Here is a 26,351-nt window from a genome sequence, read left to right on the forward strand (position 1 = left end):
AGATTTTTCCTACTTTCGTCCAAATAATTGACAGGCTTTCATTATTTCTTTTTTCTTCTTCTTTGTCAGAGGGTTTGATAATTGCCAACTTTTCCTGGTGAACCACACAGACTGGAAAAAGGATAACAGAAACCACACACATTTTGGAAAGTGCCTCCAGCTATAGTGTTTCACCCACTGGAAATCCCTTTCAGGAAGCAAAGAGTTCTAGCATATAGGGTCGACATAATAAACAAAAACAAACACAACACATGCAGTTACTTCTATGACTTCCTTGTTGTATTTGATAGGATTGTATGCACTATTTCAATGTGGTTTGCTGTTTTGTCTCCTTACAAAAGGACTTTTCCACTGCTTATGTCATTATATTCCCATTCAAAGAGTTTGGCTCACCACAGTCTGGAACTGAGACACTTCCGTGGTAGACATGTGTGAAAGCCAAATGTGCTCCGAAAACAAACAAGAACAAAAGCTTATGAAGTCAGAATAGCATTTATGGCGTTGTGTAAACACTGTCCCAGCATAATTTTCTTTCCCCCACGTCTCTCCACAGTGTGTAACTGTGATCTGGCGCGATCCGGCTTCTTCCAGAAGAAGGGCGAGTACATCTGTACAGCAGACTACCAGCGTTTGTACGGCACTCGCTGTGACCGCTGCAACAGCTTCATCACAGGAGAGGTGGTCTCCGCCCTTGGACGCACGTACCACCCCAAGTGCTTCGTCTGCAGCGTTTGCAGGTCCGCAGTCATTCACACACATCGCACTTGCACAAATGTAGATAAATGGGTATGGTTGGGCTAGAAATCTGGGGAAATGCTATTTCTTGTTATGCTATCATGTTTCCTAGCAATAATGTTTGTGACTCGTCAGCAAACCACCTGATCCGACTCAGAGCACTGTATATGGTGACATTCCTCATCCTATTGATTCTTGCTGTGTTTTTTCGCCAAAATTGGGTTTGGCTGTTCCATGTTAATAATTTCAATGAATCCTGCAATCTTATAATATGATTAAGTGAAGTTCTCATGGCACAGTAGAAAGTCTGACACAGAAAAGTAAAATATTAAGCACAACACAATCATTGCATTAACTAGTCCTGCACAATAAATCACAAATGTATTGTCATCGTGATATTAGGTGGCTTAGAAAACAAGTTTTTTGTTTTGATCACGTATTTTTTGTGTTTTTAGGAAGTAGTCGCTCTTTAAACTGGAAATTCGTTTTTGTGTTTCTTTATACATGGATAAAGAATGCGTCTTGTGCACATCACTTGACTTCTTTATCTTTGCTGCTTTGAATCTATTCTGGAAGCAGCCTTTTTTGGGAAATTCCTTCAAAGAAGAAAAAGGGCTTTAGAACAGAGAGAGGATTGTTGAAGAACTCCAGAAGAGCTGTACTAGGGGCCCCTGCTTAGAGTCTCATGACCACGGAGTCCCAAGTTAAAGCTGTGAATCTAAAAAAAATCGGACAAGTGTCAGACTGCTCAGATCATTGACTTGTTTAGCTTGGACGGGGAAGGAACTGGATTTAACAGACTGTCAGATGTAGCAGAAGTCCATCGTCTTTCCTCTGACCTCTATCCACGCTCATGTTCCGCCTTCCGCACAACACTCTACACTACTCGTGGCTTTACTGTTTGTCTTTGTTGCTTTTTTGTTGGGTGTCTTTCATTCATGATAAAAGCCCATCCTGTCTGTTTGCTCCTGGTGCGCCGGCATGACTTCATGGATTATCTGTCTCCTTTTGCTTTCTTTGACCTCGTTTGTTTTGATGGGTGGTAAGTTTTCCTAAACATTGATCGTTCCTTGCGTTGCTTCAGGCGAATACCATTTGTCTCTTGTATTTTTTTGACATCGGTGATCACACCCAGCAGCGGAACTTTAACTGACCAGTGGCGGTCAGTGGAGCAGCCTTGGTGTTGACAGGCTGTTGTCAGTGTGTGCAGAGTAAAACGGGAAAGACATCAACTCGCTTCTGGAACAGACAGCTCTTTGTTTGGTTTGCTTGCTGCTCCATCTGCGTCATTGTATATAAAGTCTTTCCCTCTTCATTTTATGTCTTTAAAGACCCACTCTGACAAAATGTTCTTGTGGCATTTTTCTGATGATGGAGGACACATAAAGAAAATTAGGCTCAAAATTCCATTTCTGATTAATTCTTTATTCATATCATTGTAAATCTGGAGCAGATGAAAAAATGCCTCTTGGAAAAAGGTTGCACAGTCTTTTTTACACTATTGGGTTGCACCATTAATGAATGGTGTGTTTCCAAACTTATGACACATATAAGATGCTGGTGCATTAAGTGAGACAAAAAAGTCAGAAATAAGGCAGTCAGTTCAATTTAATTTTATTTATATTGCCCAACATTACAACAATAGTCATCTCGCTGGGCTTCACAGTAACTCTAACACCAGGGTTAGCCACACTAGAAGCGTTAGCAGTGTTTGGCGTTTTCACAATACCCGTAACTCCCAACCTTGTTAGTAGCACGTAAAAAAATGTTACAAACTCTCCTATACATATTAGTAATGTTAGCGTAATCACAATAACACTGAATGAAACATTTTGACAGAGCGCTGTGTACCTATCAAATTGCTTCGACATCAGTAAGCAAGACCAAAATTAATCCATATGAAAGGCGCAATGGATAATATAGTTGTGACATCGAAAACATGCTGATCCATGTACATCTTAAATTTTTCCCATCTGAGTTGGCATCTGGCTAAAGACTGTATGGCTGGATAGCTCCAATGTTGGTCACCATTTTAGTTGCACCGGTAATGTTAGGTTGAGCGTGTAAGGGGCTGTAAGATAGTGGGAGAATATGTAATCAGATGGGTGACAGGAAGTGGGGTGACCTACAACTCAAAGCTGAATTTCTAATGAACAACTGTCGCTCTGCAGAAACTATCAAACAACACAGGTTTTTTTTAATTTTGGCTAGAAACACAATTCAAACAACAACTGGGAACACTTTTAAAATAGCTCAAAAGATAAACTTTAACAGCTTTCTTTTTTTTCTGCAGCCTTTCTGACACATCCTTTTGTCAACGTCCTCTTGGACTTTTTCTATTTTTCTATTTTTTTTTTCCAATAAAGTTTGCTCGGTTTTATGTAGATGACTGTTTAAGTTGCCGTTAAAAAAAGTGGCAATGATTATAGTTATAGGACACATCCTTGAAGTATGAAGTAACTTTACTTTGCTAGTCAGCAAAAAAAAAAAAAGCATTAAAAATGGAAACAGAATAAATTTTTAAACACCAAGAAAGGCTGACAATGCAAGAGGGACTGAAAGTAAGACACAGGTAAAGGTTAGGTCAAACACGGCTCCAGCTAGTCTCTAGGTTGCAAAGGCGTGACATTTATAAACACAATTTGGAATGCAGAAGTCTCTGAACTGGAATCACATAAAATTCTCCTAGGAAAGTAGCTTAACTGATGAAAACCGGACATGAAGTATACATTAAAAAGGCTGTCTGACCTTCAGACCACATGGATACGCTTAGGAAATGCCCAATTAACTTAAATACATTTAACATTTTCAGTTTGTAATTATGTTGGACTTCCAGATCTATTTTGATAAACTTAAAGTGTTTTAAAATGTTGGCCTGTGATCTTTTCTGCCCCCTTTTGAGTCTTTTGAGTAAATCTAGAGTTTTGTGTGCAGCCCCCAGCCTGCACAGCTTGATACTCTACCTATGAGCATTAAAACTGGCTATCTTTTCCCCGTGTTTGTCGACTCAAGCCTCCCTCCAGATCTTGGCTTTGGATCCGGGCCTCAGGGGACTAAAAGGATTACTGTCGTCTGTCTTTTAAACAGCCTTCCCTAAGCCTTTTAGCCCCCCCATTCATTCTTCCTTCCTTCCTTTAGCAGTCATAAAGAAATCAATTTGTCTCTTTTAGAAAGAAAAATAAAAGAGTCAAAACAGTTTATCATGTAATGGGAAATTAGATTTCATACACATTACGTGGCTGACATGTTCCCAGCTTGTCGGCATGTGTGTGTTTTCTCAGTTTTATTGTAAAGTAGCTCTTAAGCCGTAAAAAAAATGAGCCCAGTGGCAACAGCTGTGTTGGGGGTGAATGAGGCAAGGCAGACTCTACATTCGGTCTAAGCAAAAGCGGTGCAATATGAAGATCAGTATGCACTCCACGCAGTCACCCTAATGAGTTTTCATTCTCACTGAGAGAGCCGAGCTTCCGCTTAGAAGCTTGTGGCAGCGTCACATTATCGCCCCTTTAATCACAGAGAAGCCAGGTGTTCCTGCCACAATCAACATCCCATTAACCCGTCATCTTGACTGTTTGCAAGTGTTTTTTCGACCTCATGAAGGACTGTCAAAACGCGTTCAGCTTGTGTCAGCAGGTTTACGGCTCCTCTGTCATGCAGTCTCACTACTGCCAGCAACCATTTGTTATTTCTATGAATGCCGCACACTTGAACGCGGCTCAGATTGTTCTGCTGCTTCTAATCTGAGACCTGTTTTTGTTCCTTCATCAGTAAACCCTTCCCCATCGGTGACAGAGTGACGTTCAGTGGCAAAGACTGCGTGTGCCAGCAGTGCTCCCAAACACTTGTCAAGAAAAATGAACCCATCAAGATCCATGGACCCAGCCGTAAGTCCAGCGTCAGCTTTACATCAAACGCAATGTGCTCACAAGTTCAAGTCAGCAGTATAAGCTAATTAGTGTTTGTCAAAACAGTTCCTGGAAGACGTTGTGCTGATCTACCAGCTCTGAGTTATTCAGCTTCAACATGATTAAATTAGCAGAAAATGTTGGACAGTTGTGCACAATCATTGATGTGTTAAGGTCACATGGAGAAAACGTAACCAGAAAGGAAGTAAATTTTACGGAATAACGTCCAGACAGTTTTGTGTTTGAGCGTTTGCATTGTGTAAAGGCCGTGTCATCCAGCCACTACGTACATTTTATCCATTTTTCACGTATGAAATTTTGGTCTTTTGTGATATATGTGTGATATTCATAAGTTTTTCCCCGATTGTCATTTGTCGATGTGTGCAGATGTCGGTCAAGGGTTTCGCCCGGCGGGAATTCGGTTTTGAGCTGTTCAAAGCTTTTAGTCAGTTGAGAATTTCCCAGTTTATGCGTATTTTAAGAATATTAAAAGCAATTAATACGTGGTTCATTTATGATACTTTTGTGAAAATTTTTTGTGAAAGACCACAACTTTTCTCACTTTTTCTACCTATATTACCATATGATCAATTTTCATTCGTGCAATATGCGCAAAATTTACGTGGCTGTGTGACATGACCTTAAAAGTGAGGCCGACAGCAGGTTGCTGCTCACTAACGGCATCTGCACAGATGGTAGGGAAGCAGTGAATAAACTTCTTTTCCAGATCACTCTATGCAGCTGAATAAAAAGCAAACGGCTCCCCAGCTACATGTTTATCACTGTGTCATATGAGGATTCACTGTGTGAGACTCTATTGAAGTGCAAATACAGCAACCTAAGGCACAGCCCTCTATTTGGAAATGTTCACCAGATCCACAATTGTGCACCAGTGGGCCGAAGAGGTAGACATCTGTTTCCTAAGTAGAAAATAATTAGTTAGGAAGAAATGCAAAAAGCAGGGTTGGATGGGAAATGTTTTCTTTTTTAAACCACAATGCCTGGCGAAATCGAATTTCCCTGTGGTTTTTAGAGCTTTGGTGTAATCATCCTATTTTTCTTAAAAATGAGCATCATTTCATGTAAAAATGCTTCATATTTAGGAGTTACAGCAATTTTTACACTTTAAATCTACTCTACATCCCATATCAGAAGGCTTGTTTCATCTACAGCATAATACAGAATCACATCACAAAAAATACATCAGTATTTAACAGTTAAATAGACGTAGTTTATTTTTTTTTAATTAATATTGCACTTTTAAAAAGTGCTTGAAGAAAATGTATTTTCTAAATTATTTTTTATCAGATATTTACCTATAAAACTTAATAACTAAGGTGTATATATATACGTTTGAATTGTTATGTGTACATGTTCAGCTGTTCATTTATAATAAAAAGTAATGGGTTAGTCCTCAAGGGGAAGTTAAGTGACTTTCAAATGAATGTAATAACCCTCATTCTGCAGTTTTCAGCTCAAATTTAAAATTCAAATTGAGAAATAATTTAATCATTACAAAGACTCACTAGATTAAAACAAAATGAAAACAAAAAAAAAACTACAGGTGTCTTTAGTTTTACAAAAAAATGAAAAACTGTTTTTCTTGACTAATAAAGCAGAGTAGTCCTACATGAGCTACTGGTCTGCTCATAGGGGCTGCACACCATGGCAATAAAAGTGAGGCTAAGCCAAACATCTTCTGAATTGAAACTAATGAAGCGTTGACCTTGTGTCAATTTTTTGTCTGTCTTTCTAACACTTTTTAAGCAGACTGTGCGGGATGTGGGGCAGAAATCAAGCAGGGTCAGTCTCTCCTGGCATTGGAGAAGCAGTGGCACGTCAGCTGCTTTAGGTGTCAGACCTGCAGCATGGTCCTGACAGGAGAGTACATCAGCAAGTAAGTGTGCAAACTTAGAAAATATATTTTTTATTTTTTTTAATCCCTCTCTACTACTTTTTTATATATATTTTCTGAAGATAAGATGTGGTTGAATGCAAATTTGACACGCTTCGACAATTTGAAGGTATTTCTGCGTTGCAGAGACGGAGTGCCGTACTGTGAAGCCGATTACCACGCACAGTTTGGGGTGAAATGCGAGGGATGCAGCAGATACATCAGCGGACGGGTTTTGGAGGTGAGATACCAGCATGAGATGCAGCCAACAAAGACTAAGCTGCTCAAAACCTGCACAGATCTCCAGCCGTCCAAATTGGAAGATAATTGCGATAGGGAGCATTCACTCGCATTCCACTGCTTTGCTGAGCTTTAGGAAGCAAACGACTTAAGATTACAAGGCGACAAAAAGTTATTAAAGCTTTATTAAACCACTACTGATTCAGCTGTGGCGAGGTAGCATGCACCTTTTTTGCCTAAAAAGCCAAATTGCTGGAGCAAATATTAACAAGTAAATAAAAAAATATTTATACTTTGATAAAGAAAAGAAAAGGAAAAGATGTTTCTGTTGTGATTTAAAAAAAAAAAAAAGCAAATTTAGGGCCTTACTTTGAAGGAGTCTCTATGAATTTGATTAAAGGAAGGCCGTAAAGGTCAGAAGAACAGGTGGAGGTAAAATTGCTTGCAGAGATGAGTTTATCATAGTAGTGGGGGTGAAAGCAGTGGAAGTGATTAAGTTCAGATGCTAATTAAATGTTCCTGAATTTGAGTCTCTGGAGGGGTTTTTTTATGGAACGCATGCAGTTAAACTTTGGCAAACATACACGTAGACACTGTCTTTGTCCCTGTTCTTGTAAGAATGACTGTTGGAAAGAGCTTTGTTCCAGACTGTCAGACTCTCTGCTCTATTTTTAGACATTGTGAGTGTGTTCGCCTTTATGCTTGAGTCTTTTTTTGCTATTTACATTCTTTTATAGATCCCACTATTCTTTCTTTAAATTTGAGTGTTTGTTTCCACATATTTTGGTCTTCTTGTCAATTCCTTATAGCATTAAAGACACTTCTGCTTTGCCTTCGAAATTTTTCTCCAGAGAACTCGTTAGTTATTATGTTGTTGTTTTTTTTCTATCACGAACTTTGACTGAAGTTTTTTTTTTTTTGTTCCACCCACTCCCACCCATCCAGATCTCATTTTGATACTCAATTGTTGAGATGGAGACATTAAAGAGAGAGGAAGTGGATGACAGGAGGTCATCTTTTATTTAACTTCACATATCACTTCCGCTATATATTTAGCAGCCCATTAACGCAACTGCAGAGACAGAAGAGGAGTAAGAAGAGGTTAACAGTCACTGCTAAACTGATGCCAAAAAGACCAGACAGTATGGGTTCTGCGGCTTAGAAAACAGGAGACGAAAATGCTGCATCCTCTCCTGGTTTTGCTTTCACAGTAACCTGAGCAGCTCTCTGTGGTTTGTTTTTAAGCTCCAGCTCCGACTCAATCCAGAACTGTGTTCTACATTACTAGTTCTTGCACATCATCGCGTAAAAGATCGGCTTTATGGAGTGCAGGGAAAGTCGGCGCAGCAGGAAATTAATAAAATGGCACTCTGCTATGCACTTATAGCACGTTGGGTGTGTCTGCTTGACATAGTTCAGGTCTGCTTGTCAGCAGTGCTTCTATAAATAGATAGTCTCTAATGTTGTGTCAGGGAAGACAAAAATGACAGGATGCCATCAGCTCTGCAGAGACAAATGAGAAAAACATCAGGCCCATAAACTGAACCTTTTACTGGAATCAATTTAATCTCATGTAGGTTTGATGTGCCCTCTTTTTTGAATATCTCCTCTTTTTTTTAATTCTTATTCTTGTTTCCTTCACCAACATGCCCATATTTTGTGTAACACAACTCAAACGCACATTATTTTCCTCATGTAACTGACCTACTGGGATATGGACGCTAATTATAGCAGGGGGGAAGAAGGGGTTGCAGCTTACATGTGATTTCTGCATGCAGCAGCTACAGGCTATCCAATAATTTATTCGCAGACTGTGCGGCTACTGGTTGTCAAGTGATACACAGTGGGAAAAAACATGTAGACAATGGCCTATTCAAGGTTAGGGTACACTTTGTACGTTAGATCTCAATCTGTGATACTCTTTATGATGATGATCATTTATTTTCAGTTCTTTCTCTCAGGCAGGGGGGAAACACTACCATCCGTCCTGCGCTCGATGCGCACGCTGCAACATGATGTTCAAGGAGGGAGAGGAGATGTACCTGACAGGTAAACTCAAATATGTTCCCACATAACTACAAAATACGCATTATTGAATGTTCTCACTCCCTCTTTTTTTTCATTCCCTGCTTTCTTTGATCTTCAGGATGTGAGGTGTGGCACCCATTATGCAAGCAGGCAGCAAGGGCAGAGAGGAGACTCAGGGTGAGCTGGAGTTGAAAAAAATGTATCTATATGGTCCAGAAATAAAGTTGAAATTTCCTTAGTGTGTGACTTTTCCTCTGTCCACTTCCCCACGTCTGACTGTAACTCACAGCACAGACGCCTGTCAGAGACCTCCATCTCTCCTCCCGGTTCGTCCATAGGCTCACCCAGCAGAGTTATATGTGTAAGTAAACAATCGCTCAGCCACTTAAACAGACTGTCACTCTTTAGGGTACATTTGCTACACCAGAAACACAAAACTACCACTACAGGAGCTCCAGCGACGCTCCTCGCCAAGAACAAGCAAAGCTGCTCTTTCCCTTGGCCTGTTCATCCGTCACATTTTTCAATTCACTGTCCATTCAGGAACCTGTTGCAACACTGTAGAAAGTAAAGGAAATTCCAACCCGCTGTTTTGACTGTGCTGTTATTTCTGAACAAACATTAAAGTTGCTATGCCATTATAAAGTTGCGTGCATGATTTTAATTTTTAAGACAAATTGTCTGCATTTCAGTCATAGATACAATATTGATTTTTTGCACAAATTCAAATGTATTTTTTTTATATTACCAAAATAACAAAGGCAAAAATATGGGCTAATTTAAATTTCCCGACATACTTGAATATATCAGAACTTTAGCTTCATCATAAGGACTAAAATGTATTTATTTTTTGTTTTTGTTTTCAATTAGAAAAAGTTTGTCAGTTACCCCAGTTGTTAAACATAAGTTAAGACGCAATCCTTTGGTCAAGAAGGTCCATGTTTCCCAAAGCCACATAAATACAAGAAGCAGCAATGCGAACAAAAGCCCACAATGAGAGTTTACACTTTACTTTTCCTCCACTTAGCAGCAATATCCATCTGTGACAAACAGAGGCAGAAATCCTTTCAGAATATGGTTATCAAAATAAAGATTGACTTAAATATTAGAGGCTGTGCCACTACAGAAGCTGAACAATTCATTTGTCAGTGAGAACTCTAAATGAGAATTTGACCTCTTTCGACACTGCCTAATTATAGGAGCAATAAAGGAGAACACGTAGGCAAGAGCAAGGTTTAAAAATAAATGAATACGGTGAAATGACATGTAGAAAGAGAAAAAGATGAAAGGGTAAAGGAGAGCACGCGTGAGAGATAAATGAAAAGAAGGAATGGCTCAATGGATCAGAAGAGAGCATGGTTAGAAGGAAGGAATGAATGCATGAGAGGCAGCTTTAAGTGAGCAGGGTTGCAGTAATGATGCCCAGGAGGACTGCTGGGTTTAAGCAGACCTGGGAGATCAAAAACAAATCCTGAGCATGAGAAATGTTAGTGAGCTACATTATCGGCAGTTTTCCAAACATTCTTTTTCCATTTAGTTGCAGGCGGGGAAAAAGAAACAGAATCTACTGTTGTTGTGAAATTTGGTTGTGAGCTGTTGGAGTTCTGACTTTTTGCATTTATGCTGTTGCTTTGGGGATTTTTAGCCTGTCAGAAATTCACTAATGGTGGCCACTCAAAGAAAAGGGAAAAAAAAGAAAATAAGCATTATAGCTCACCAAATGTTATTGCAAACAAACAAATAAAAAATTGGACGAATAAAAAACTGCAAACATTAAAGAACATACATCAGAAATAAGTTCTTTTTCAAATGACATGTTTTGATTCCCAACACTTTAAATAATGAAATAATCAGAATTGCATATTTGAGCTTAATTTCCATATTATGCTCAAATCAGAAAAATGCCACCATAATTACCAAAAACACAGTCTTTAAGGCTTTTTTTCCCCTACAATTGGATGTGCAGAGATGCCATCTTCAATAAAAGGTTTTAGCTGAACTTCATCTAACCTTTTTTGTCTGAAAAGGTGGCCTCAACAGCCTTAAGATCATTTGTATGTTTTGATTTAACCTTCTAATCCACAAGTGTTCAGAAATGACTTCACGAAAAAACTGCTGGGTGGGGTTTAATTTGAAGTTTCCCTTCCACATCTGAGCCTGTTTAGCATTTGCACAACTCCAGTCAGTCCAAACTGATGAAGTAACCTTTAGGATTTACTAAATTCATTATCTTAATGAGCCTGCATCTGTGTCTATTTATGGATGTGTGTGCATCGTGCTCTGCGGTGCTCGGACAGAAATGCTGATAGCTCAGTCTGTGAAGGCTGTCACTTTACGCACTTCAGAGTTGGATCAGTTCCATCATTTCAGCCCACTTCAGCTTGCAGTTTGTCAGTCTGCTGAGCGCGGCTGTATGTGACAGTGGTATTAGCATGTCAAGGGGTTGTCTGCATGCTTTTGCAGGAGTCACTGCTCTGCACTCAGCCTTGCTCCTCTCTCCTAATCAATGACCTTTCTGTTTAAAGTGATAGATGAGGGAGAAATGCGGTGTAAGCATGCTTGTCGTCCACACTGTGCCCCCTCCCTTTCTCCTCTCTGGCTCTCTTTGCCTCCTTCGCTTTCTATCTGAGAAATGCAGGGCTCCTGAAGGTCAATTACTCACACTTGTATGAAGTCCTGCAGTGTGCATGTGTCTGTTGGCATTTATGTGCACTTCATGAGCTTTTACTGCCCACACCTTGTTTTTTGTTGCTTAATGATGGACTCAACATCACCAATGAAGTCTGCATTTCACTCTCATTGGCCATTGTGCACGGGGTTGACGTTGCATCTTGTTGTCATTGTTTCAGTCTTTGGTGGATGTGTATGTGTCCTCTCTCCAGGCCAGAGTGGAGAATGAAATCCTAGATTATAAGGACCTAGCAGCCCTACCAAAGGTCAAGGCCATATATGAGGTTCAGCAGCCAGACCTCATACCGTCCTCAAACCAGCAGTACCCCAGTTACTTCACTGATGACAGGCTAGACACTTACATCTATGGGGAGGTACTACTTTTTTACACACTCAAGGCCCAACATAGTGCCAGTCTATTATTTTGTCTGTTAGCTGAAAACCTGAAATGTGAGCCTCTGGTTGACCTCTGCCTGGTTGACAGCATACACCTTTTTTTATGTTATATATATGATGTTATACATTAGTCCAAATATTTGAAGACCCACTCATATCATTTTTTGATCTATTTTAAAATGGTCTTTTATTTGCGATTATGCCTTTTTTAGGCAAAATCAAAAAACCTGTGTCGTCTTCTAGGACATAGTATCTGTAGAGCAACAGTAGTTCATAAGACATTTGCCTCTTAGTTGTGGGTGAGAGTAATAAACCCTACCCTCCTCTTCTCATCGTCCATAACTAAGCTATCTGTTTACATGTCTGCCTGGTAGCTTACAAACAGCCCCTCACACCCCCCAACCTAACATTAATGGTGCAACAAAAATCTCATTCGATATTTAAGCTATCCAGCCGTACAGTTTTGAGCTTTATGACAGCTCAGACGTGGAAAATGAAGACATGTAGTTGTCTACAAAGAGCGGAGTCTTTTTAAACAACCGTTTCTTTGGCCTTTTTCTGATTTACAACGATTTGCATAAAGAAAATACTTCCTTTTCTTTATATGTGTCCTCCATTATCAGAAAAATGTCACAAGAACACGTTAAAAAACAAAATTTTTATCAGAGTGGGTCTTTATAAGAATGCATTTCCTTTTTTTTTTTTTAACAATTTTATTTTTGCCTGGTCATTATTTTAAGAATGTGGGCTTCATTTTTGCTTACACATGTAGACATGATCGGCAAAATAATAGTTGCTTTTCTACCTGTTCTACAGTCACTTGGGACCCTTTCCCCTTATTCTCAGGTAAGCCTTCTTGCTTTACATCCAAGTGACAGAACAAAAAATGTTTCTGTTATATTGAAGTCTTATGAAGAACTTATTTAAAACTTCCTGTTACTCCTAAAGTGTGTCATCTTATTTATTTTAAGGATTATGACAACATGGATGCAAAGCAGCGGCATTGCTCCAGTCCAGGTTACATCGATTCCCCTTCATCCACCCGTCCAGGCATGTCACCCATCATGCCTCGCTCTCCACAGCACTTTGGCTACGCTGGTGAGGAAGTGAATGCAGCTCCTCCTTAAGGAAGTCTGTTCAAATCAAACAAACAAGCCATAAACTTGTAAAGATAGAGATTCTCTGGAAGCAAAAATTCTGTTTTTCCTTATTTCCTAATTTCCTAATCTAGTTATTTTTAGTTCAGATCAAAGTGTCTGTCATCCCTAATCTAACATCTAAAGGAAGACAATTATAAATGGGTGTGGAAATAGACATTGGGAGAAACATGACGTGTTTGGCTTTCTGCTTTTCATGCAGTCACTTTTTAGCCACCATATCGCTTTGACACATTGAGAGACTCTAAGTTTGTGTGCTTTACTGTGAATTTCTTGGAAAAAAAACAAAAAATGAGTTTGTAATTTAAACAAGCCTTTTAGCCATCTAGTTTCCATCTGCCTTTCCTGAGATTCCTTCTTATGCACGTGTTTCTCTGCCGTGATTGGCCGTTGCTGGCTGCAGGCTCTGAGAGTGGCAGGAGTTCGCCTTATTATGGCCAAGAGGGTCGATCAAGCACACCCACCACAAACCAGCCCCCTAAACATTTTCATGTACCAGGTAGGACTCCTCATCTCACTGCTAAAACCACTTCACACACTTACTTCATCAGCCGCAACTCACTAAGCCATTCAGAGTTTCCATAAGGATGTGTTAAAGCGTGATTAGGTTGTATATAACTGTACAACACATAATCGCTCTGGCATATTCTTCTCCTCATGCTGCATCTTTACCTTCTTTTATCTTCCTTCCCAACCACCCCCTCCTACTCCTTCTCTTGTCCTGTCTGTCAACCCAGCAGCAACTCACAACCTCTCCTCCTTCACTCCTCCATGTTTCACCTCTTCATCTCCTCTGTCTCTCCTCAGCCACAGGGGACCCCAACATCTACAGGAAGCCTCCCATCTATAAGAGAACTGGTACAGTGCAGTTAGCACCGCCTTAGCCTTCCTGTCATGTCAGTTTAGTCATGCTGTGTTTGATATTTTGGATGTCCAGTAGATGTTTTTGCTGACCCTGTTAGTGCCGCTTCGCAATCAAACACAGGTAAAAGAGAAAGACGAAGAACAGTGTTTGATGTAGAAGAGGTTTTGGGGTCAGAACCAGTAGCTGTATGTTGAAAAGCAGCTTTTGTGCACTGCTCCCAACAGGTTCCTGATGGCCAATGGGAATGAAACAAGTCTTGAATGAAGCGAGGGGTTGGTCAGGCGTGACAGTTGTTCAGCTACTCTCAGGACATTTGCCCAGAATAGAACAGAACAAAGGAAAAAAAATAAAGAAATGAGGAAAGCTGAAGTTACAAGTTCTTGTTTGTTTTGAGGTCTTTTTAAACTTCAACAACCTGCTAGATTTGTTCTTTAGGGTGACCTGTTGGCTGGTAATTTTCAAAAACAGACTTAAATCCCCAAAACTGCAGTTTATTGTAATGAAAATGCATTACAGTGTTTATCAAACAACACCTACTTTGGTGAATTTATAATTACAATGAATTCAATTGATTATAATTGAACCCACGACATTTCCTTCTGTTGAGTTAGGAGACTCAGTATCTCTTGACAGAGGATATTTAACCTACGTTGTTGACCTGCATGCTTTGCTGTGCAGCGGTGCATGGGTGACTTTGTGAGCACTGTGTCAACCTGCATGTGGACTCTTTCACCTTCTTCTGTTGCTTTCCTGTTAGATTAGTTCATCACTGGTCACCATGTTTCCAATTGCACATTTTTGATAGAATCACTTCAACATATGCAGCAAATGATAGATTTTGAGATTTTTCGCCGGTAATATATATTTTCTTCTTTTCCAGTCTAAGCAACCAAAATCCTAACAGACACACCTGAATATGTGTTGCTTGGTGGAAATTAGACCAGTTATTAACTAATCAGGAACTAACTTTGCCATTTTTTAAATGGAAAATAAGTCTTTTGAAGTCATTTTTGAGGGTTTGGACTTGTCTTCCATATGGGCAGCAAAGCTTTCACCTTCCCACCTTCCCCGTTGGGATGCTCCTATAATGTTTCCCTTTTCTTTTTGCCTCTGTTTTATTGCATCTGATCACTTTTATTCACTTCCCTTCACCCTCTGCTCTACTTTACCCGATGACCTTGCCACTGTAAGTATCTCGCTCCTCGCTGCTTCACTCACTCTCAGTGGATAGATGTTATGTGTGTCTTTTGATAAAGTGCGTGGTTCGCAGACGACGTGTGTGTTCAACTGAGCTGAGCGTCTGTGTGTCAAAGTGAGAATGTCAGCACGGTTGTCATTCATCATGTACATAGGAATACAATGGATCATAGATTGGAGCTGACATGGATAATGGCTGACAGAGTGAAGAGCGATTCATCTGACATTATGCTGCATGTTATCCCCATTGACTTCCATTGACTGTTCTTTAGTGCAGAGTGGCATCAGTATCATTGCACAGCCTGAGAAATGACTGTGTCCCTCAGGCTAAGATGTAACTGAATCCACATGAATGCAATTTTTTTTTCTCCTATGGGACAAATATCGATCTCCTCTGTCAGGAAAACCAGTCATGTAAATTCCATACCTGAAGTGCAAAAGTACTCACACTGTGTATTGTTTTGTTTTTCTCAGAAAATAAAAACAGCATAAAATGTTCTTTTTTTTTTCTTTTTTTAACCCAGTTTGATATAAGACAAGCTGCCTTCTGACTTTATAATCTTTAAGATCCACTCCAATCATATTGTTACTTTTTGTAAAAATGTTCCCAGTGGTCTTTTAATTATGATTAAACCACTTTTAGGCAAAAACAAAAATGTTTTCTAGGACATAGTTTCTGCAGAGTGGCAGGAGTTCATCAGAAACTTGCCACTGAGTTGTGAATGGAACTGTTGGCGTGGAAGTAAGCCTCCGCTGACATCCCATCATCCCCTTGTTTACACTCTCTTCCACTAGCTTACAGCAGGTGAAACAAAAATGGCAAGCAATATTAGAGCTATCCAGCTGTACACTTTTGAGCCAGATGCCAGCTCAGATGAGGAAAATTAAGACATTAATTTATCTATTTGTCTGCAAGTGGATGCATACGAATGGAGGGAAGCAAGAAGTCTTTGGCCAGCCCATTTCAGTTTCTTTGTCAACTGCCCCTAATTCATCACGGTTTGATTAAAGAAATACTCAGAAATACAATTTTTATCTTAAATTGTTTAATGTTTGTTGTCTATCATTACAAAAAAATGCTACAAGTACATGTTAAAAAAAAGAACAACACATTTTTCACTAGAGTGGGTCTTTTGGCAAAGTGTGGTTGCTAGCTGACTAGCCGGGCCAACATCCACCTCAACTTAGCCCGAAAACAGTTTTATGAATAATATTGGGGGAAAAAGATACAATTAGTAAAAAAGTCAGTAAGTAAATTACAAGTAGAAGCTGATACAGTTAAGTGTCAGACATCACCTTATTTATTTTTTATAAAAATAAGAGGTGTAACGTTGATGGTCTATATGCACATAAAAATAACTAACCTTTTGTTTGCCTAATGATAAAGTACAAATGGATTTAGTTCAATTTTTGCTTCCTTGCAACTCTTCTCTTCACAGACAATCTTCTTGAAGCAGCTACTAAAAGCAGGACCAGTGAGGACATCCTCAGATCCTCTAGACTGTCCACATACTCCCCAGAGCCATACACGCAATCAGAGGCTGACTACTACCCATACACCAGCTCTCCCAGGAGTAAGGGGGACCTCTAAAGAGTATTTTGTACAGCAGTTGTTTTTGAGCCAACCGCAAAGATGATATCAATTAGAGTGGAACTATGCTACATAGATCAGGAGTCTGCAACCTGATGCTCTGGAGCCACATGTGGCTCTTTTACCCTCTCCATTGTGGCTCTCTGATTGAAGAAAAATTCCTATACAAACAGTTAAAGCTCAGTACATGTGCAGGCCTTCTGACTACGGTACCCATAATGCTCAAACAATCCATCAAGCGGTGCAATTGTGTAGTTTACCAAAGTCGTACTAAAACCTTTGGAAAGTGTTTTAAGCACCTTGTGCCACAAATAATCAGTTTGCAATGTTGATTTTTGAGTAAAATTAAAGGATTTTAAGTTTATAGTGCAAAGAGCTAATCCAGAGTGGGTCCATAGGCAAGACCCTTTGTGCTGCTCCCTATGTTGGTCTCCCTGTGCCTTGAAATTACAAGGTTGTGTCAGGAAGGGCATCCGTTGTAAAAAACCTTCTGCCAAACCACCTCATTCGCTGTGGTGATCCATAACAGGAAAAGCAGAAAAGGTGAACAAGTTTACCGTATGGTCCACTAATGTGAGTAGAGTCAATTAGTTCAGTAGCTCTGGTTTGATCTTAGTTTGCTATGTTTACAGAATTACCAACACCTGGTAAAATTAACGTTTGTTTTCTTTTTTTCTTTTTTTTTTTTTTATCAGCACTGACATTATGCAACCTACTACTACATTTTCTGCAGCGGGATGATCCTATGTGGCACAGGGTGTCTTTTATTTTGAAAGGAAGTCATAGGAAGCTCTGTCAAAAGTTATAAACTAATTTAACATACCTAACTACATTTTTGTTAGTCCTCTGTTTAATTTAGGAAACAAAAAATACTAAAAGCAGAAAACTGCTTCAGGCATTTCTCCATGTCATTTGAAAAAAAATATATATATATAAAAAAAAAAAAAAAAAAAGAAAAAGAAAAAAAAAAAAGGAAAGCCACACCCTGTTAAAAGAAATGTGCCGAGCTGCAAAGCAGTGCAAACCACCATGACACCATTGTCTGCAAGTTTATGCGATTAGTCATTTGTTTTAAAGTGTGGCACAATAGACCAGCCAGAAAATAATCAATTTTGACAGGTTGAATGGACCACTTGTGTGTTTATAAACTGAAGAAAAAGCTTAAGTCTATTAAATATCCCTGCCTTGTTCTAACTATAGCCCACTGTCTGTGGACATTTACATAAAAGGGGAAGGGTAGCAAGCAACATCTTTAAATATTATTTTTATAGTCAGACACAGCAGTGTAGCTCATTTTGTAACCGTGTTGTCGTGTTTGTTTGCTTTCTGATTTTGTTCCCACTTTGAGCTCCACAGTCACACAGTCAAAATCTCTTTCATCTTTTTTTCCCCCTTTTTTCCTCAGCCTATCGAGTGCCAAGAAGACGCTTCTCGACGGGAGGAAATGAAGAGAGTTGGAGTCAGAGTCTTCAAAGAGTAAGAGATTCATTATTTTCCATCCTCACAGCGTCACACTGATGATGCTCTAACCTTCAAAAACAAACGAATGCAATTTTAATGACACAGCACGCAAACTGTCTTTCCAAACTTTTCCTGCTTTTTTTTCATTCGCTTTTACACTGAGTCAGCAGTTGTCCCTGACTTTTTTTTTTTTCCCTTCCCTCACTCTCCCCTCTCAGATTGGGAGTGGCATCGGGAGGATGATCCTGAAGGAGGAGATGAAAGCCAGATCTGGTTTCTATGACAATGACCCCTGGGGCAGTGCAAGGAATTCTCGCAGTGGGAGCAAGGAAACCCTCAACACAACAGGCTACAGCACATCGACCTACAACTACACCATCAATGGCTGTGAGGATCCCTCCACCCCCTGTGGAATATTTCCATTTTTCTCTACAAGTTCATAAATGTCTGATCCTTTGACTGTGTTTCTGTTCAGCTACGTGCCTGCCAGAAGGATCACAGGGTTTAGTCTTGTTACTGGGGTTTGAGTTGAGGCCAGAGGGGATGATATATGCTACACAGGGGGGTTATGAGGGCAGCCAGCTTGGAGGATGGTTGAGAAAGAAATTCACCGAGTTGGCTCAACACCCTATGTCAGATCTGAAATCAACCATTGGCAGCTCATGAACTTTCTTTGATAAAAGTCGATTTTTTTTCCAAGTGTCCTAAAAAATCTCAAAAAAGAGTTAAAGTCATTTCAGATATTGAAGTTTGTAAAGACCCACTTTGTGGTATTTTAGAAGCTTTCTCATGGTCTTTCAAATATGATTATGCTGTTTTCAGCCAAAATCCAGAAACTTGTTGTTTAGTAGGAGATAGGCCGAATCTCAATTGCTTTTCTACCTTTTTGGCTTACTGGTTTCTGCATCTCCCTCCATGTCGCTGTCTTAACTAATTTGTCTTTACTGAGTGTGTTCTGCACATTTCCTTTTAACAATAATTTCTGTGTTAAACATGAAAGAACAGATACTTTTTTAATTGGATTTTAACATTAAAACATATTGAGACTTGTGCTTTCATTGTTAAATATGTTTACTTTACAGCTCCACGTTCTCAGTACAGCGCTGACAGTGGTGAGTTTCTTTTTTTTGGGGGGGTAAAAAAAAATGTGTTCCTCTTAAAAAAGCTGCCTGTTTTGCCCTGAGGTTTGTGGTTGTGGATTATTTAATTGGTAACTGCTTTAAAATTCACTGAAGCTGGTTTCACCAGATCAGAAATTAGATGTTTGCTGTGGGTTCATCTCTTTAACCCTCTGTAAGCCAACACGTCTGGAACATTTTATTAGAAAGCCTTGACCACCACCCTCTGGCAATGGAGGGTACTGCTGTGTTTTCAATTCTGTAGGATTATTAAATTAAAAGTGTTTACTGTTATTTTTAACTTACTTACTTTTTTTTTAATACCTCAGACTTTGTTTGTAAGTCCGCTTCACTACCAGGATATGGGCGCAATGGCATCCAGCGGGTCAGACAAAAATATACAGATATATAATCCAATTAAATATTTTGATAAACCCTATTAACTTGCTTCCAACTCAATTTCTTTCTTTCTTTTTTTTATTGTGCTCTTGTAGCCTCAGAGTGCAGATTGCTATCATTACCAGTATGATGATGGCAGTGAGGTGAACTGGGGAAACAAAGGTAATTGTCACAATTAATCATAAACCAGCTATACATTTTCATTAATTATCATGTACATTTACCCGACTATCTTATCGTTTTTCACAGCTGAATACAAGGTAAATTTTAACATTGGATTCCTATTTTTGAAAGAGTGTCAGTGAGGCAAATTAGTCATCTATAGTTTGGATGTTTTTCTCCCAGATTTACCCCTATGAGGCGCTCATTGTCACCACCAGAGGGCGGAACAAGCTTCCAAAAGATGTAGACAGAGCCAGACTGGAAGTAAGTGATGAATGGAGCCAGAGGAAAACTGGGTTTGGAGGACATGAGAGCTGACAAAAATGTTAATTTTATTTTTAAGTTATGTCTGAAACAAATATAAATTGAGGAAAATTGTTATAGCTTTTCTCTGTTTTCTTGCTTGTTTTTTGTCAGCGCCACCTGTCTCCAGAAGAGTTTGTCCAAGTGTTTGGTATGACCGTGGAAGAATTTGACCGGCTGGCCCTGTGGAAGAGGAATGAGCTCAAAAAGCAGGCCCGACTGTTTTAATTCCAGACAAGCGTGAAAAACATAAAGAAAGACTGGACGAACTTTAACTCAGTTACACTGCCATGCCTGAGAACCCGTTGCAGGTCTCCTAAAGCAACAAACCAAAGTCTGGTCCTGCCAGATTGGACTTGGACAGAAGGCCACAGAGGCTTTATGCAGAATGAACTGGCAGCACAGCTGACTGTGGTTGTGTGTTGGAGTGCAGTGCAAGCAAAAGAGGCTGTCTTACTGTAGTTTTGTGCTTTCTCTCTCGGTAGAAGAAGATCTTACTGTGCTCCTGTGAGGCCACAAACGTCTGCCTGTGACTAGCACCGCAGAAATGAAGGTGATAGGGAGAGTTTTGGCTTTGCCTTATTTGTTATGCTCTTTTAGTTATGACTGTGCAGCACCAGCAAACTGAATGAGTAGAATGTAGACACTTTATCTGCAGGAATGGATAGGAAGAATGAGTGTGGGCTTAAAAATGATATCAGTTTCTTTCTGGTTTGGGAAGCATTTTACTATTATTTCCCCATCTTGACTTTGTTCTATGAAGTGTCCTCTCTAGTTTAGAAAAGAAAACCTGATATTAAAAGAAAACAGTCTGAAGTGGATGAAAGCTTTTTTCAGCTGTTTGTGCGACCTGCATTGATTTTTCAAAAAAGGAAACCAAAGTGAGGATGAAAATCGACAGTTTAAAAAATAAGGATTCAACAAGTCAAGGTCATGATTAGATCACTGTGCAGCTGTCATGGTAACCTGAAAGAATGTGCAATCGACTAGACTTGATAGAAAACAAACAGCAGCTCTGATGTTTTCTACACATTGCAATAGAAGGATGACTCTGAGTGAGCACTGCTCCCATCCGTATATTTTCATTCACTCTCGTTTTTATTCTGTCAAAATGCTGTTTCAACAATTTTGTAGCTACAGAGATTATTTTTTTCTTTGAACGAAATGCTCTTTGAGGCATTTAGAATCCCAGATCCAGGATTGATGTAGACTTGACTTCATTTGAATACTTTTCTTTTCAGGTTTTGTCACAAAAATAAAAGCTCAATTGAAACACTGTCTTTTTATTCCTTTTTTAAGCAGCACCGCTGTCCTTCATTTTATTTTTGTGTGTCTATTCATTTTTTGATAAATTATAATATAATATGTGGGAGAAAAATAAGGTGAGGCCTGCATTTCTGACCTCTTTTTACAAGCATGTTGGAGCAGATAAACTGTTTGACGCGTTAAAAGTTGAACAAAAACATTGCATTCACTCACACAGGTGCCCAATATCAAACTGTGCACCTGCATCTTTTTATTATAAGATTTTTTTGATTAGTTTAAATTGTCCCGAGGTGTGACTTTCTAATCAAATCAAAGATAATTTCCATTTAGGCAAGAAATCCTTTTAATCTGGCATTTATTTAATTTTTAAACTGTCCAGTTGGCCCTAATTTTTGTAGGGGGGATATGATATTTTTCGTTTTTTCCAAGTATTCTATAAGGAATTCTTACAGTACATCTAGACTTCAGGCCAATATCATATAGTTTGTTTCTCGATGTTTTTTTTTTTTTCCTTAATAAAAAATTTGGAGTTTTTGGCAGATCAGATGCACACAAGTAGGAGCACCAGTCACAGTTTACTTTTCATGCATGCAAATGCAATAATCTGAAACCGTAACAGCAATCTTGAAAATAAAAGATAAACAAATGAAGATCTTCCCAGTGAACAAGACTGTTTGTAATTGTGGTGAATGATCATATCTCTTTCAGAACAGATGAAATTTTATGACGCATAAAACAAGCTCCATCTAGCCGCCTTTTTTCTTCTGAATGTATTAATTTCCTTATATTTCACTTAAAACAATGATAATCCTTTTAACAATTCTAACAGTTCTAATTTGTTACTTCTCTGTTTCTTTACCTTTCTCTGAAATAGCTGTTTTATTTATAATTTCTATTTTCTGTTATAGTTTTCATTTTTTGCACACTTTATTTGTCTGTTTTTATTTTGTCAAAGTGTTTGTTTTCTTTTGGGGGGGCAGCTTGCCTTTGCAAAAATAGATATTGATCTTAATGGGTGCTAATCTGTTATAATGCAAAATGATGATAATAATAATAATAATAATAATAATAATAATAATAATAATAATAATAATAATAATAATAATAATAATAATAATAATAATAATAATAAAGGTAATTTCTTTTAAAGGAAATATACAGTTTTTTCCAGAATACTTCCTCTTCAAAAAAGAAAAAATTTGCCAGTTTAATTTACAAAATCAACATAAACTTTACGGGCTTTAGGACCCAGCAGGAACCAAACCCCGTCTTGCCGGTCTGTGTTGCCATGTCTGGCTGTGGCTGCACAGTTGTACGCCCTCAGTCTCTTGCGGACATGCACTAAATGTCATCAGCAGCGCAATGGACACAAGCAGCACCATGTGTAAGACTGGTTTACGTTTTTATTTGTCTCTTCATTTTTTTCTGATTGTGCATGTTTTAGTTTTAAATGGTAATGACAGATCACGCGTGTGAGTTGGAGTAACTTCTGTTTTCTGTTGTTTGTTTTGCTGATTTTTTTTCTCATATAAATTGTTTTTTCAGGACATTTGTACTAGAATAATTGAAATACCGGCAGTTATATGCATCCTTTGTTTTTTCTGAGTATGCCCCCCTCCACCACCACTTTTATAGATAAACAACAACAAAGTGCTCTGTTTTCAAAGTAATACAAACAAATGCACTTCCTCCCTTACTAGGGCTTAAAAACTCCAGATGACTCCATCATAAGTGAACTGAAAAGACAATTTAATGATTTCCAAGCATACATTTTGTTTGGTGTTTGGTTTTTAGTCCTCAGCTGGTGTGTTTGCCTGCTGCTATAAAGTTTAGTTACCAGCTGCAGGGCAGGTTGACATGTGAAAGTGATTATAATGTTCAATTTAATGGACATTTTTGCTCAACTGACTTAGCAGTTAAAGGACGTTGGAGACAGTCCAAGTGTTTGGGCTTTATCTCATTTTGCAAGACTTTTGACCTAAAAAAGCATGTTGACATTTTGAATTTCCAAACTGAATTCTTCATTTTTTTTCCTAGTGTATAAGATAAATCAATGACATTGTGTGTGGTTTGGTGTGTTTGGTTTATACTTTGTAACTGAGGAAGGAAGTGTTAAGGTCTTGTCCACGGTGGAAGCAATCCTCATCTGTCATTGCTATCAGTTTCGACACACACATGCAAACACACACACAGGAATGTACTTAACTGGCTGATGCTGTGTGTTTAGATTAACACCATCAGTGTAAACACACAGTGACTCCCCCCTGGGGAAAAACCTACCTTTTTTTGAGACCCCTGACTGGCTGCTGCTCTGTGACTTTTTTCCTGGTCTAGATCACTTCAAATAATTTCTTTTAAACCCACTTACGTAAGTAAGGTCTACTCAAACTTCTGTTGGAAAGATGTTGCTGTTTGTGACATGATGTGACGGGAAAGCGTCACGGTTTGTGATAAAACCGCCAAATAATGAATGGGTTCATTCAAATGAAATACAGATATAGTTTTGGTTTTTTGGGAGGTGGGGGTCCCAAAGCTTGGTTAAAAATAGGGGGAAAATAGGCAACAAATGTAAAATTTCAGACATTATCGGTGCAGTGTACAAATGTATCCACAGAATAATTGTCTAATTGGTGGAGGATTCATGCTTTTATTTTAATACCAGTTGAAGTGTGAACAGACTGTCTTTGGCTGACTTCTGCCCTTTGATTTCCTGGATAGGTCTTCAGTGTTTGTGCTATGTTGAGCTTAGACCATCGTTTTCAGGTGGACCATGGTTGCTGTGGTTTTTCACATCTGCCCAGCAAAACTGGCATTCTGAGGAAACAAACTGTGGTACAGAACAAACAGTGTTAAAGGGCTTTACATTTGTAGTCCTCTGCTTGGCCATGGCTTTGAATTTTTCTCTCCTTTTAAACTAAACCATGACTACCAAAGGTTTCAGCTGTCTTACACTTTGTATTAATCAAAAAGAACCTGAATGTGTCAAATGTGAGAAAATTACTTTGTGCTTTTTCTTGCAACATTTCAATAACAAATCTGTTAAACCCTTCTGCAGAATCTGTTCATGTAATACATGAACAGATTCTTTGCAGACCTTGAGTGTAGAAAAGACGTGCAATCATCTTAAGACAGCTTTTTTCTCATTTTGTGGCTGCAAAATGTCCATTTTAAAGGTGCTGTTCCACGGACATATTGAACGTTTTGTTTTAGAGTCTGATGTGGATAAGATTCTGCTTCCACACCAGCAGATGCAGAGCATCAGGTGGGTGTGAGACGGGAGAGGCTGTCCCTTTGGAGAGACACTGTGGGATTTTCTGTGATTCATCCCATCTGATCTGATGAATGTTTCTATTGTTAGACATTTTTGGAGTCTGTGGAAACACATTTGAGCTAAGAGTCACCTGATGAGACAAAAAAAAAGCATAACTGTAACACAAAGCTCATCCAAACCAAAGCATTTAAAAGAAATAATAATGTTTTTCTAATGTGATATTAAGCATGCTAATATCAATATATTCAGTTAAATAGTGTTTGAAATTTGTTGGTTTTTTTTCAGTTTCTATTTTTTCGTTTCCATCGCATCAGTTTGTTATAAACCCCACCCTCCCTCACTACAACATTTTACAAAGTAGCTCCACCTCCATCACAACATTTTGTCACAGGATCCACTACCATGTCAACAGTTTGTCATGGGCCACACCTTCATCACAACAACCCTATTGAATTCTATGTATTCATTATCCTTTTGATTTTATGTCTACTTTACAATTACCGGTACGAAGCCCATTGAGATGACTGTTGTTGTGACTTTGGGTTGTATAAGTAAAAAAATCACAACAGCTTGTCATACGCTTTGCCTCCATGACAACTGTTTGTCACCGGTTCCACCTCCATCACAACATTTTGTCACAGGCACTGCCTCCATCACGACAGTTTGTTAGAGGCTCCACCTCCATCACAACAGTTCGCCACTGGCTCCACATACATAGCATCTCTTTGTTACACCGTCATCAAAATAATGTAATCTTTATCAAAGGTATCTTTATCAAACGCTCCATCTCCATAACAACAGTTTTTATTTGGTTCCGTCTCCCTCACAAGATGCACCTGCACATCACGCTCAGCCTTAATTGTGTTAGTTTTTCATTGGTCCTGCCACTTGTTTATGAAAAGCTCCACCGATGTACCAACATTTTGACCCGTTTTAAAGTTTGAACATCTAGGAAAAATAGTTAAAAGTATTTTTTTAAGCATGAAACTTCTTCTGCTTGCCTTAATTTGCGTAATCAACATATATTATGAAAATGGTTCATCTCACATATTTGCAACCCCCCCTGCATGTTTATATCACATAGATACTGTTCGGGTCAATTTGACCCAGCAGTCAAAGGTACAAAGATGTCTTATTATTATTTGTATTCCTTTATTTGCAGCTTGAGACATATTTCACCCCAATCACACACATAGGCACACACACGCAAACACACACACAGGTGCACAGGGGGTTATGGCTTTTGACAGGAACCATTTATGTTCTGGTGAGAAAACTCAAACCACATTCAGTGGACACTCAACAGGGGAGGGGCAAAACATATAAAAGATTCTCTGAATGGGAGTCCTTCCAAAATTACACAGGCAGGCCTTTACAAAATGAGCAGCAGAAGCAGAAATGTGACAGTCCAGGAGGCTCTGGAAGTCATCACTGATCATGATCAGAAGAAGACTATCTTCAGCTAAATTCTGATTCTAATGATTCTGATTTTGAACCAGATGAGGGAAATGCTATTCATGTTCCTCCAAGCAAGACATTCATGTCAAAGAATTGTGAAATACATTGGTCTTCATCCTCAAATATGCGTCAGACAAACCTGTCTGCAGAAAACAAAATAAAGACAGTGCACAAAGCACACTGTAATGACTGGTCACTCTTGTGTTGTGTATATGTACAGACGCACACACAACTT

At 38.9% G+C, this 26,351-nt stretch overlaps 2 protein-coding genes across 14 annotated transcripts in view; both read left to right on the plus strand.

Moving 5' to 3' along the window:
- ablim3 (actin binding LIM protein family member 3) overlaps window positions 1-21,398 on the plus strand; it is a 42,958-nt gene extending 21,560 nt beyond the window's left edge. For 2 of the 12 annotated variants that reach the window (XM_011480374.3, XM_011480372.3), the window contains exons 3-23: window positions 554-737; window positions 4,504-4,619; window positions 6,408-6,537; window positions 6,682-6,775; window positions 8,736-8,823; window positions 8,921-8,979; window positions 9,092-9,163; window positions 11,685-11,846; window positions 12,685-12,714; window positions 12,840-12,966; window positions 13,429-13,524; window positions 13,833-13,883; window positions 16,527-16,661; window positions 18,084-18,154; window positions 18,358-18,526; window positions 19,222-19,251; window positions 19,587-19,642; window positions 19,752-19,818; window positions 19,906-19,916; window positions 20,002-20,082; window positions 20,236-21,398. In XM_011480374.3, coding sequence (XP_011478676.1) covers window positions 554-737; window positions 4,504-4,619; window positions 6,408-6,537; window positions 6,682-6,775; window positions 8,736-8,823; window positions 8,921-8,979; window positions 9,092-9,163; window positions 11,685-11,846; window positions 12,685-12,714; window positions 12,840-12,966; window positions 13,429-13,524; window positions 13,833-13,883; window positions 16,527-16,661; window positions 18,084-18,154; window positions 18,358-18,526; window positions 19,222-19,251; window positions 19,587-19,642; window positions 19,752-19,818; window positions 19,906-19,916; window positions 20,002-20,082; window positions 20,236-20,349 — 1,943 coding nt within the window. In that variant the 3' untranslated portion in view covers window positions 20,350-21,398. The other 10 variants (XM_011480375.3, XM_011480373.3, XM_011480376.3 and 7 more) reach the window with 9 other exon arrangements.
- A 1,273-nt stretch (window positions 21,399-22,671) lies between these two features.
- afap1l1 (actin filament associated protein 1 like 1) overlaps window positions 22,672-26,351 on the plus strand; it is a 34,337-nt gene continuing 30,657 nt past the window's right edge. The window contains exon 1 of one of the 2 annotated variants that reach the window (XM_023959323.1): window positions 22,672-22,771. In XM_023959323.1, the coding sequence (XP_023815091.1) occupies window positions 22,750-22,771 (22 nt within the window). In that variant the 5' untranslated portion in view covers window positions 22,672-22,749. The remainder of the gene's footprint in view (window positions 22,772-26,351) is intronic. The other variant, XM_023959322.1, reaches the window with a different exon arrangement.

The sequence above is a fragment of the Oryzias latipes genome, chromosome 10, assembly GCF_002234675.1.
Source record: "Oryzias latipes chromosome 10, ASM223467v1".
NCBI classification, from domain to species: domain Eukaryota; kingdom Metazoa; phylum Chordata; class Actinopteri; order Beloniformes; family Adrianichthyidae; genus Oryzias; species Oryzias latipes.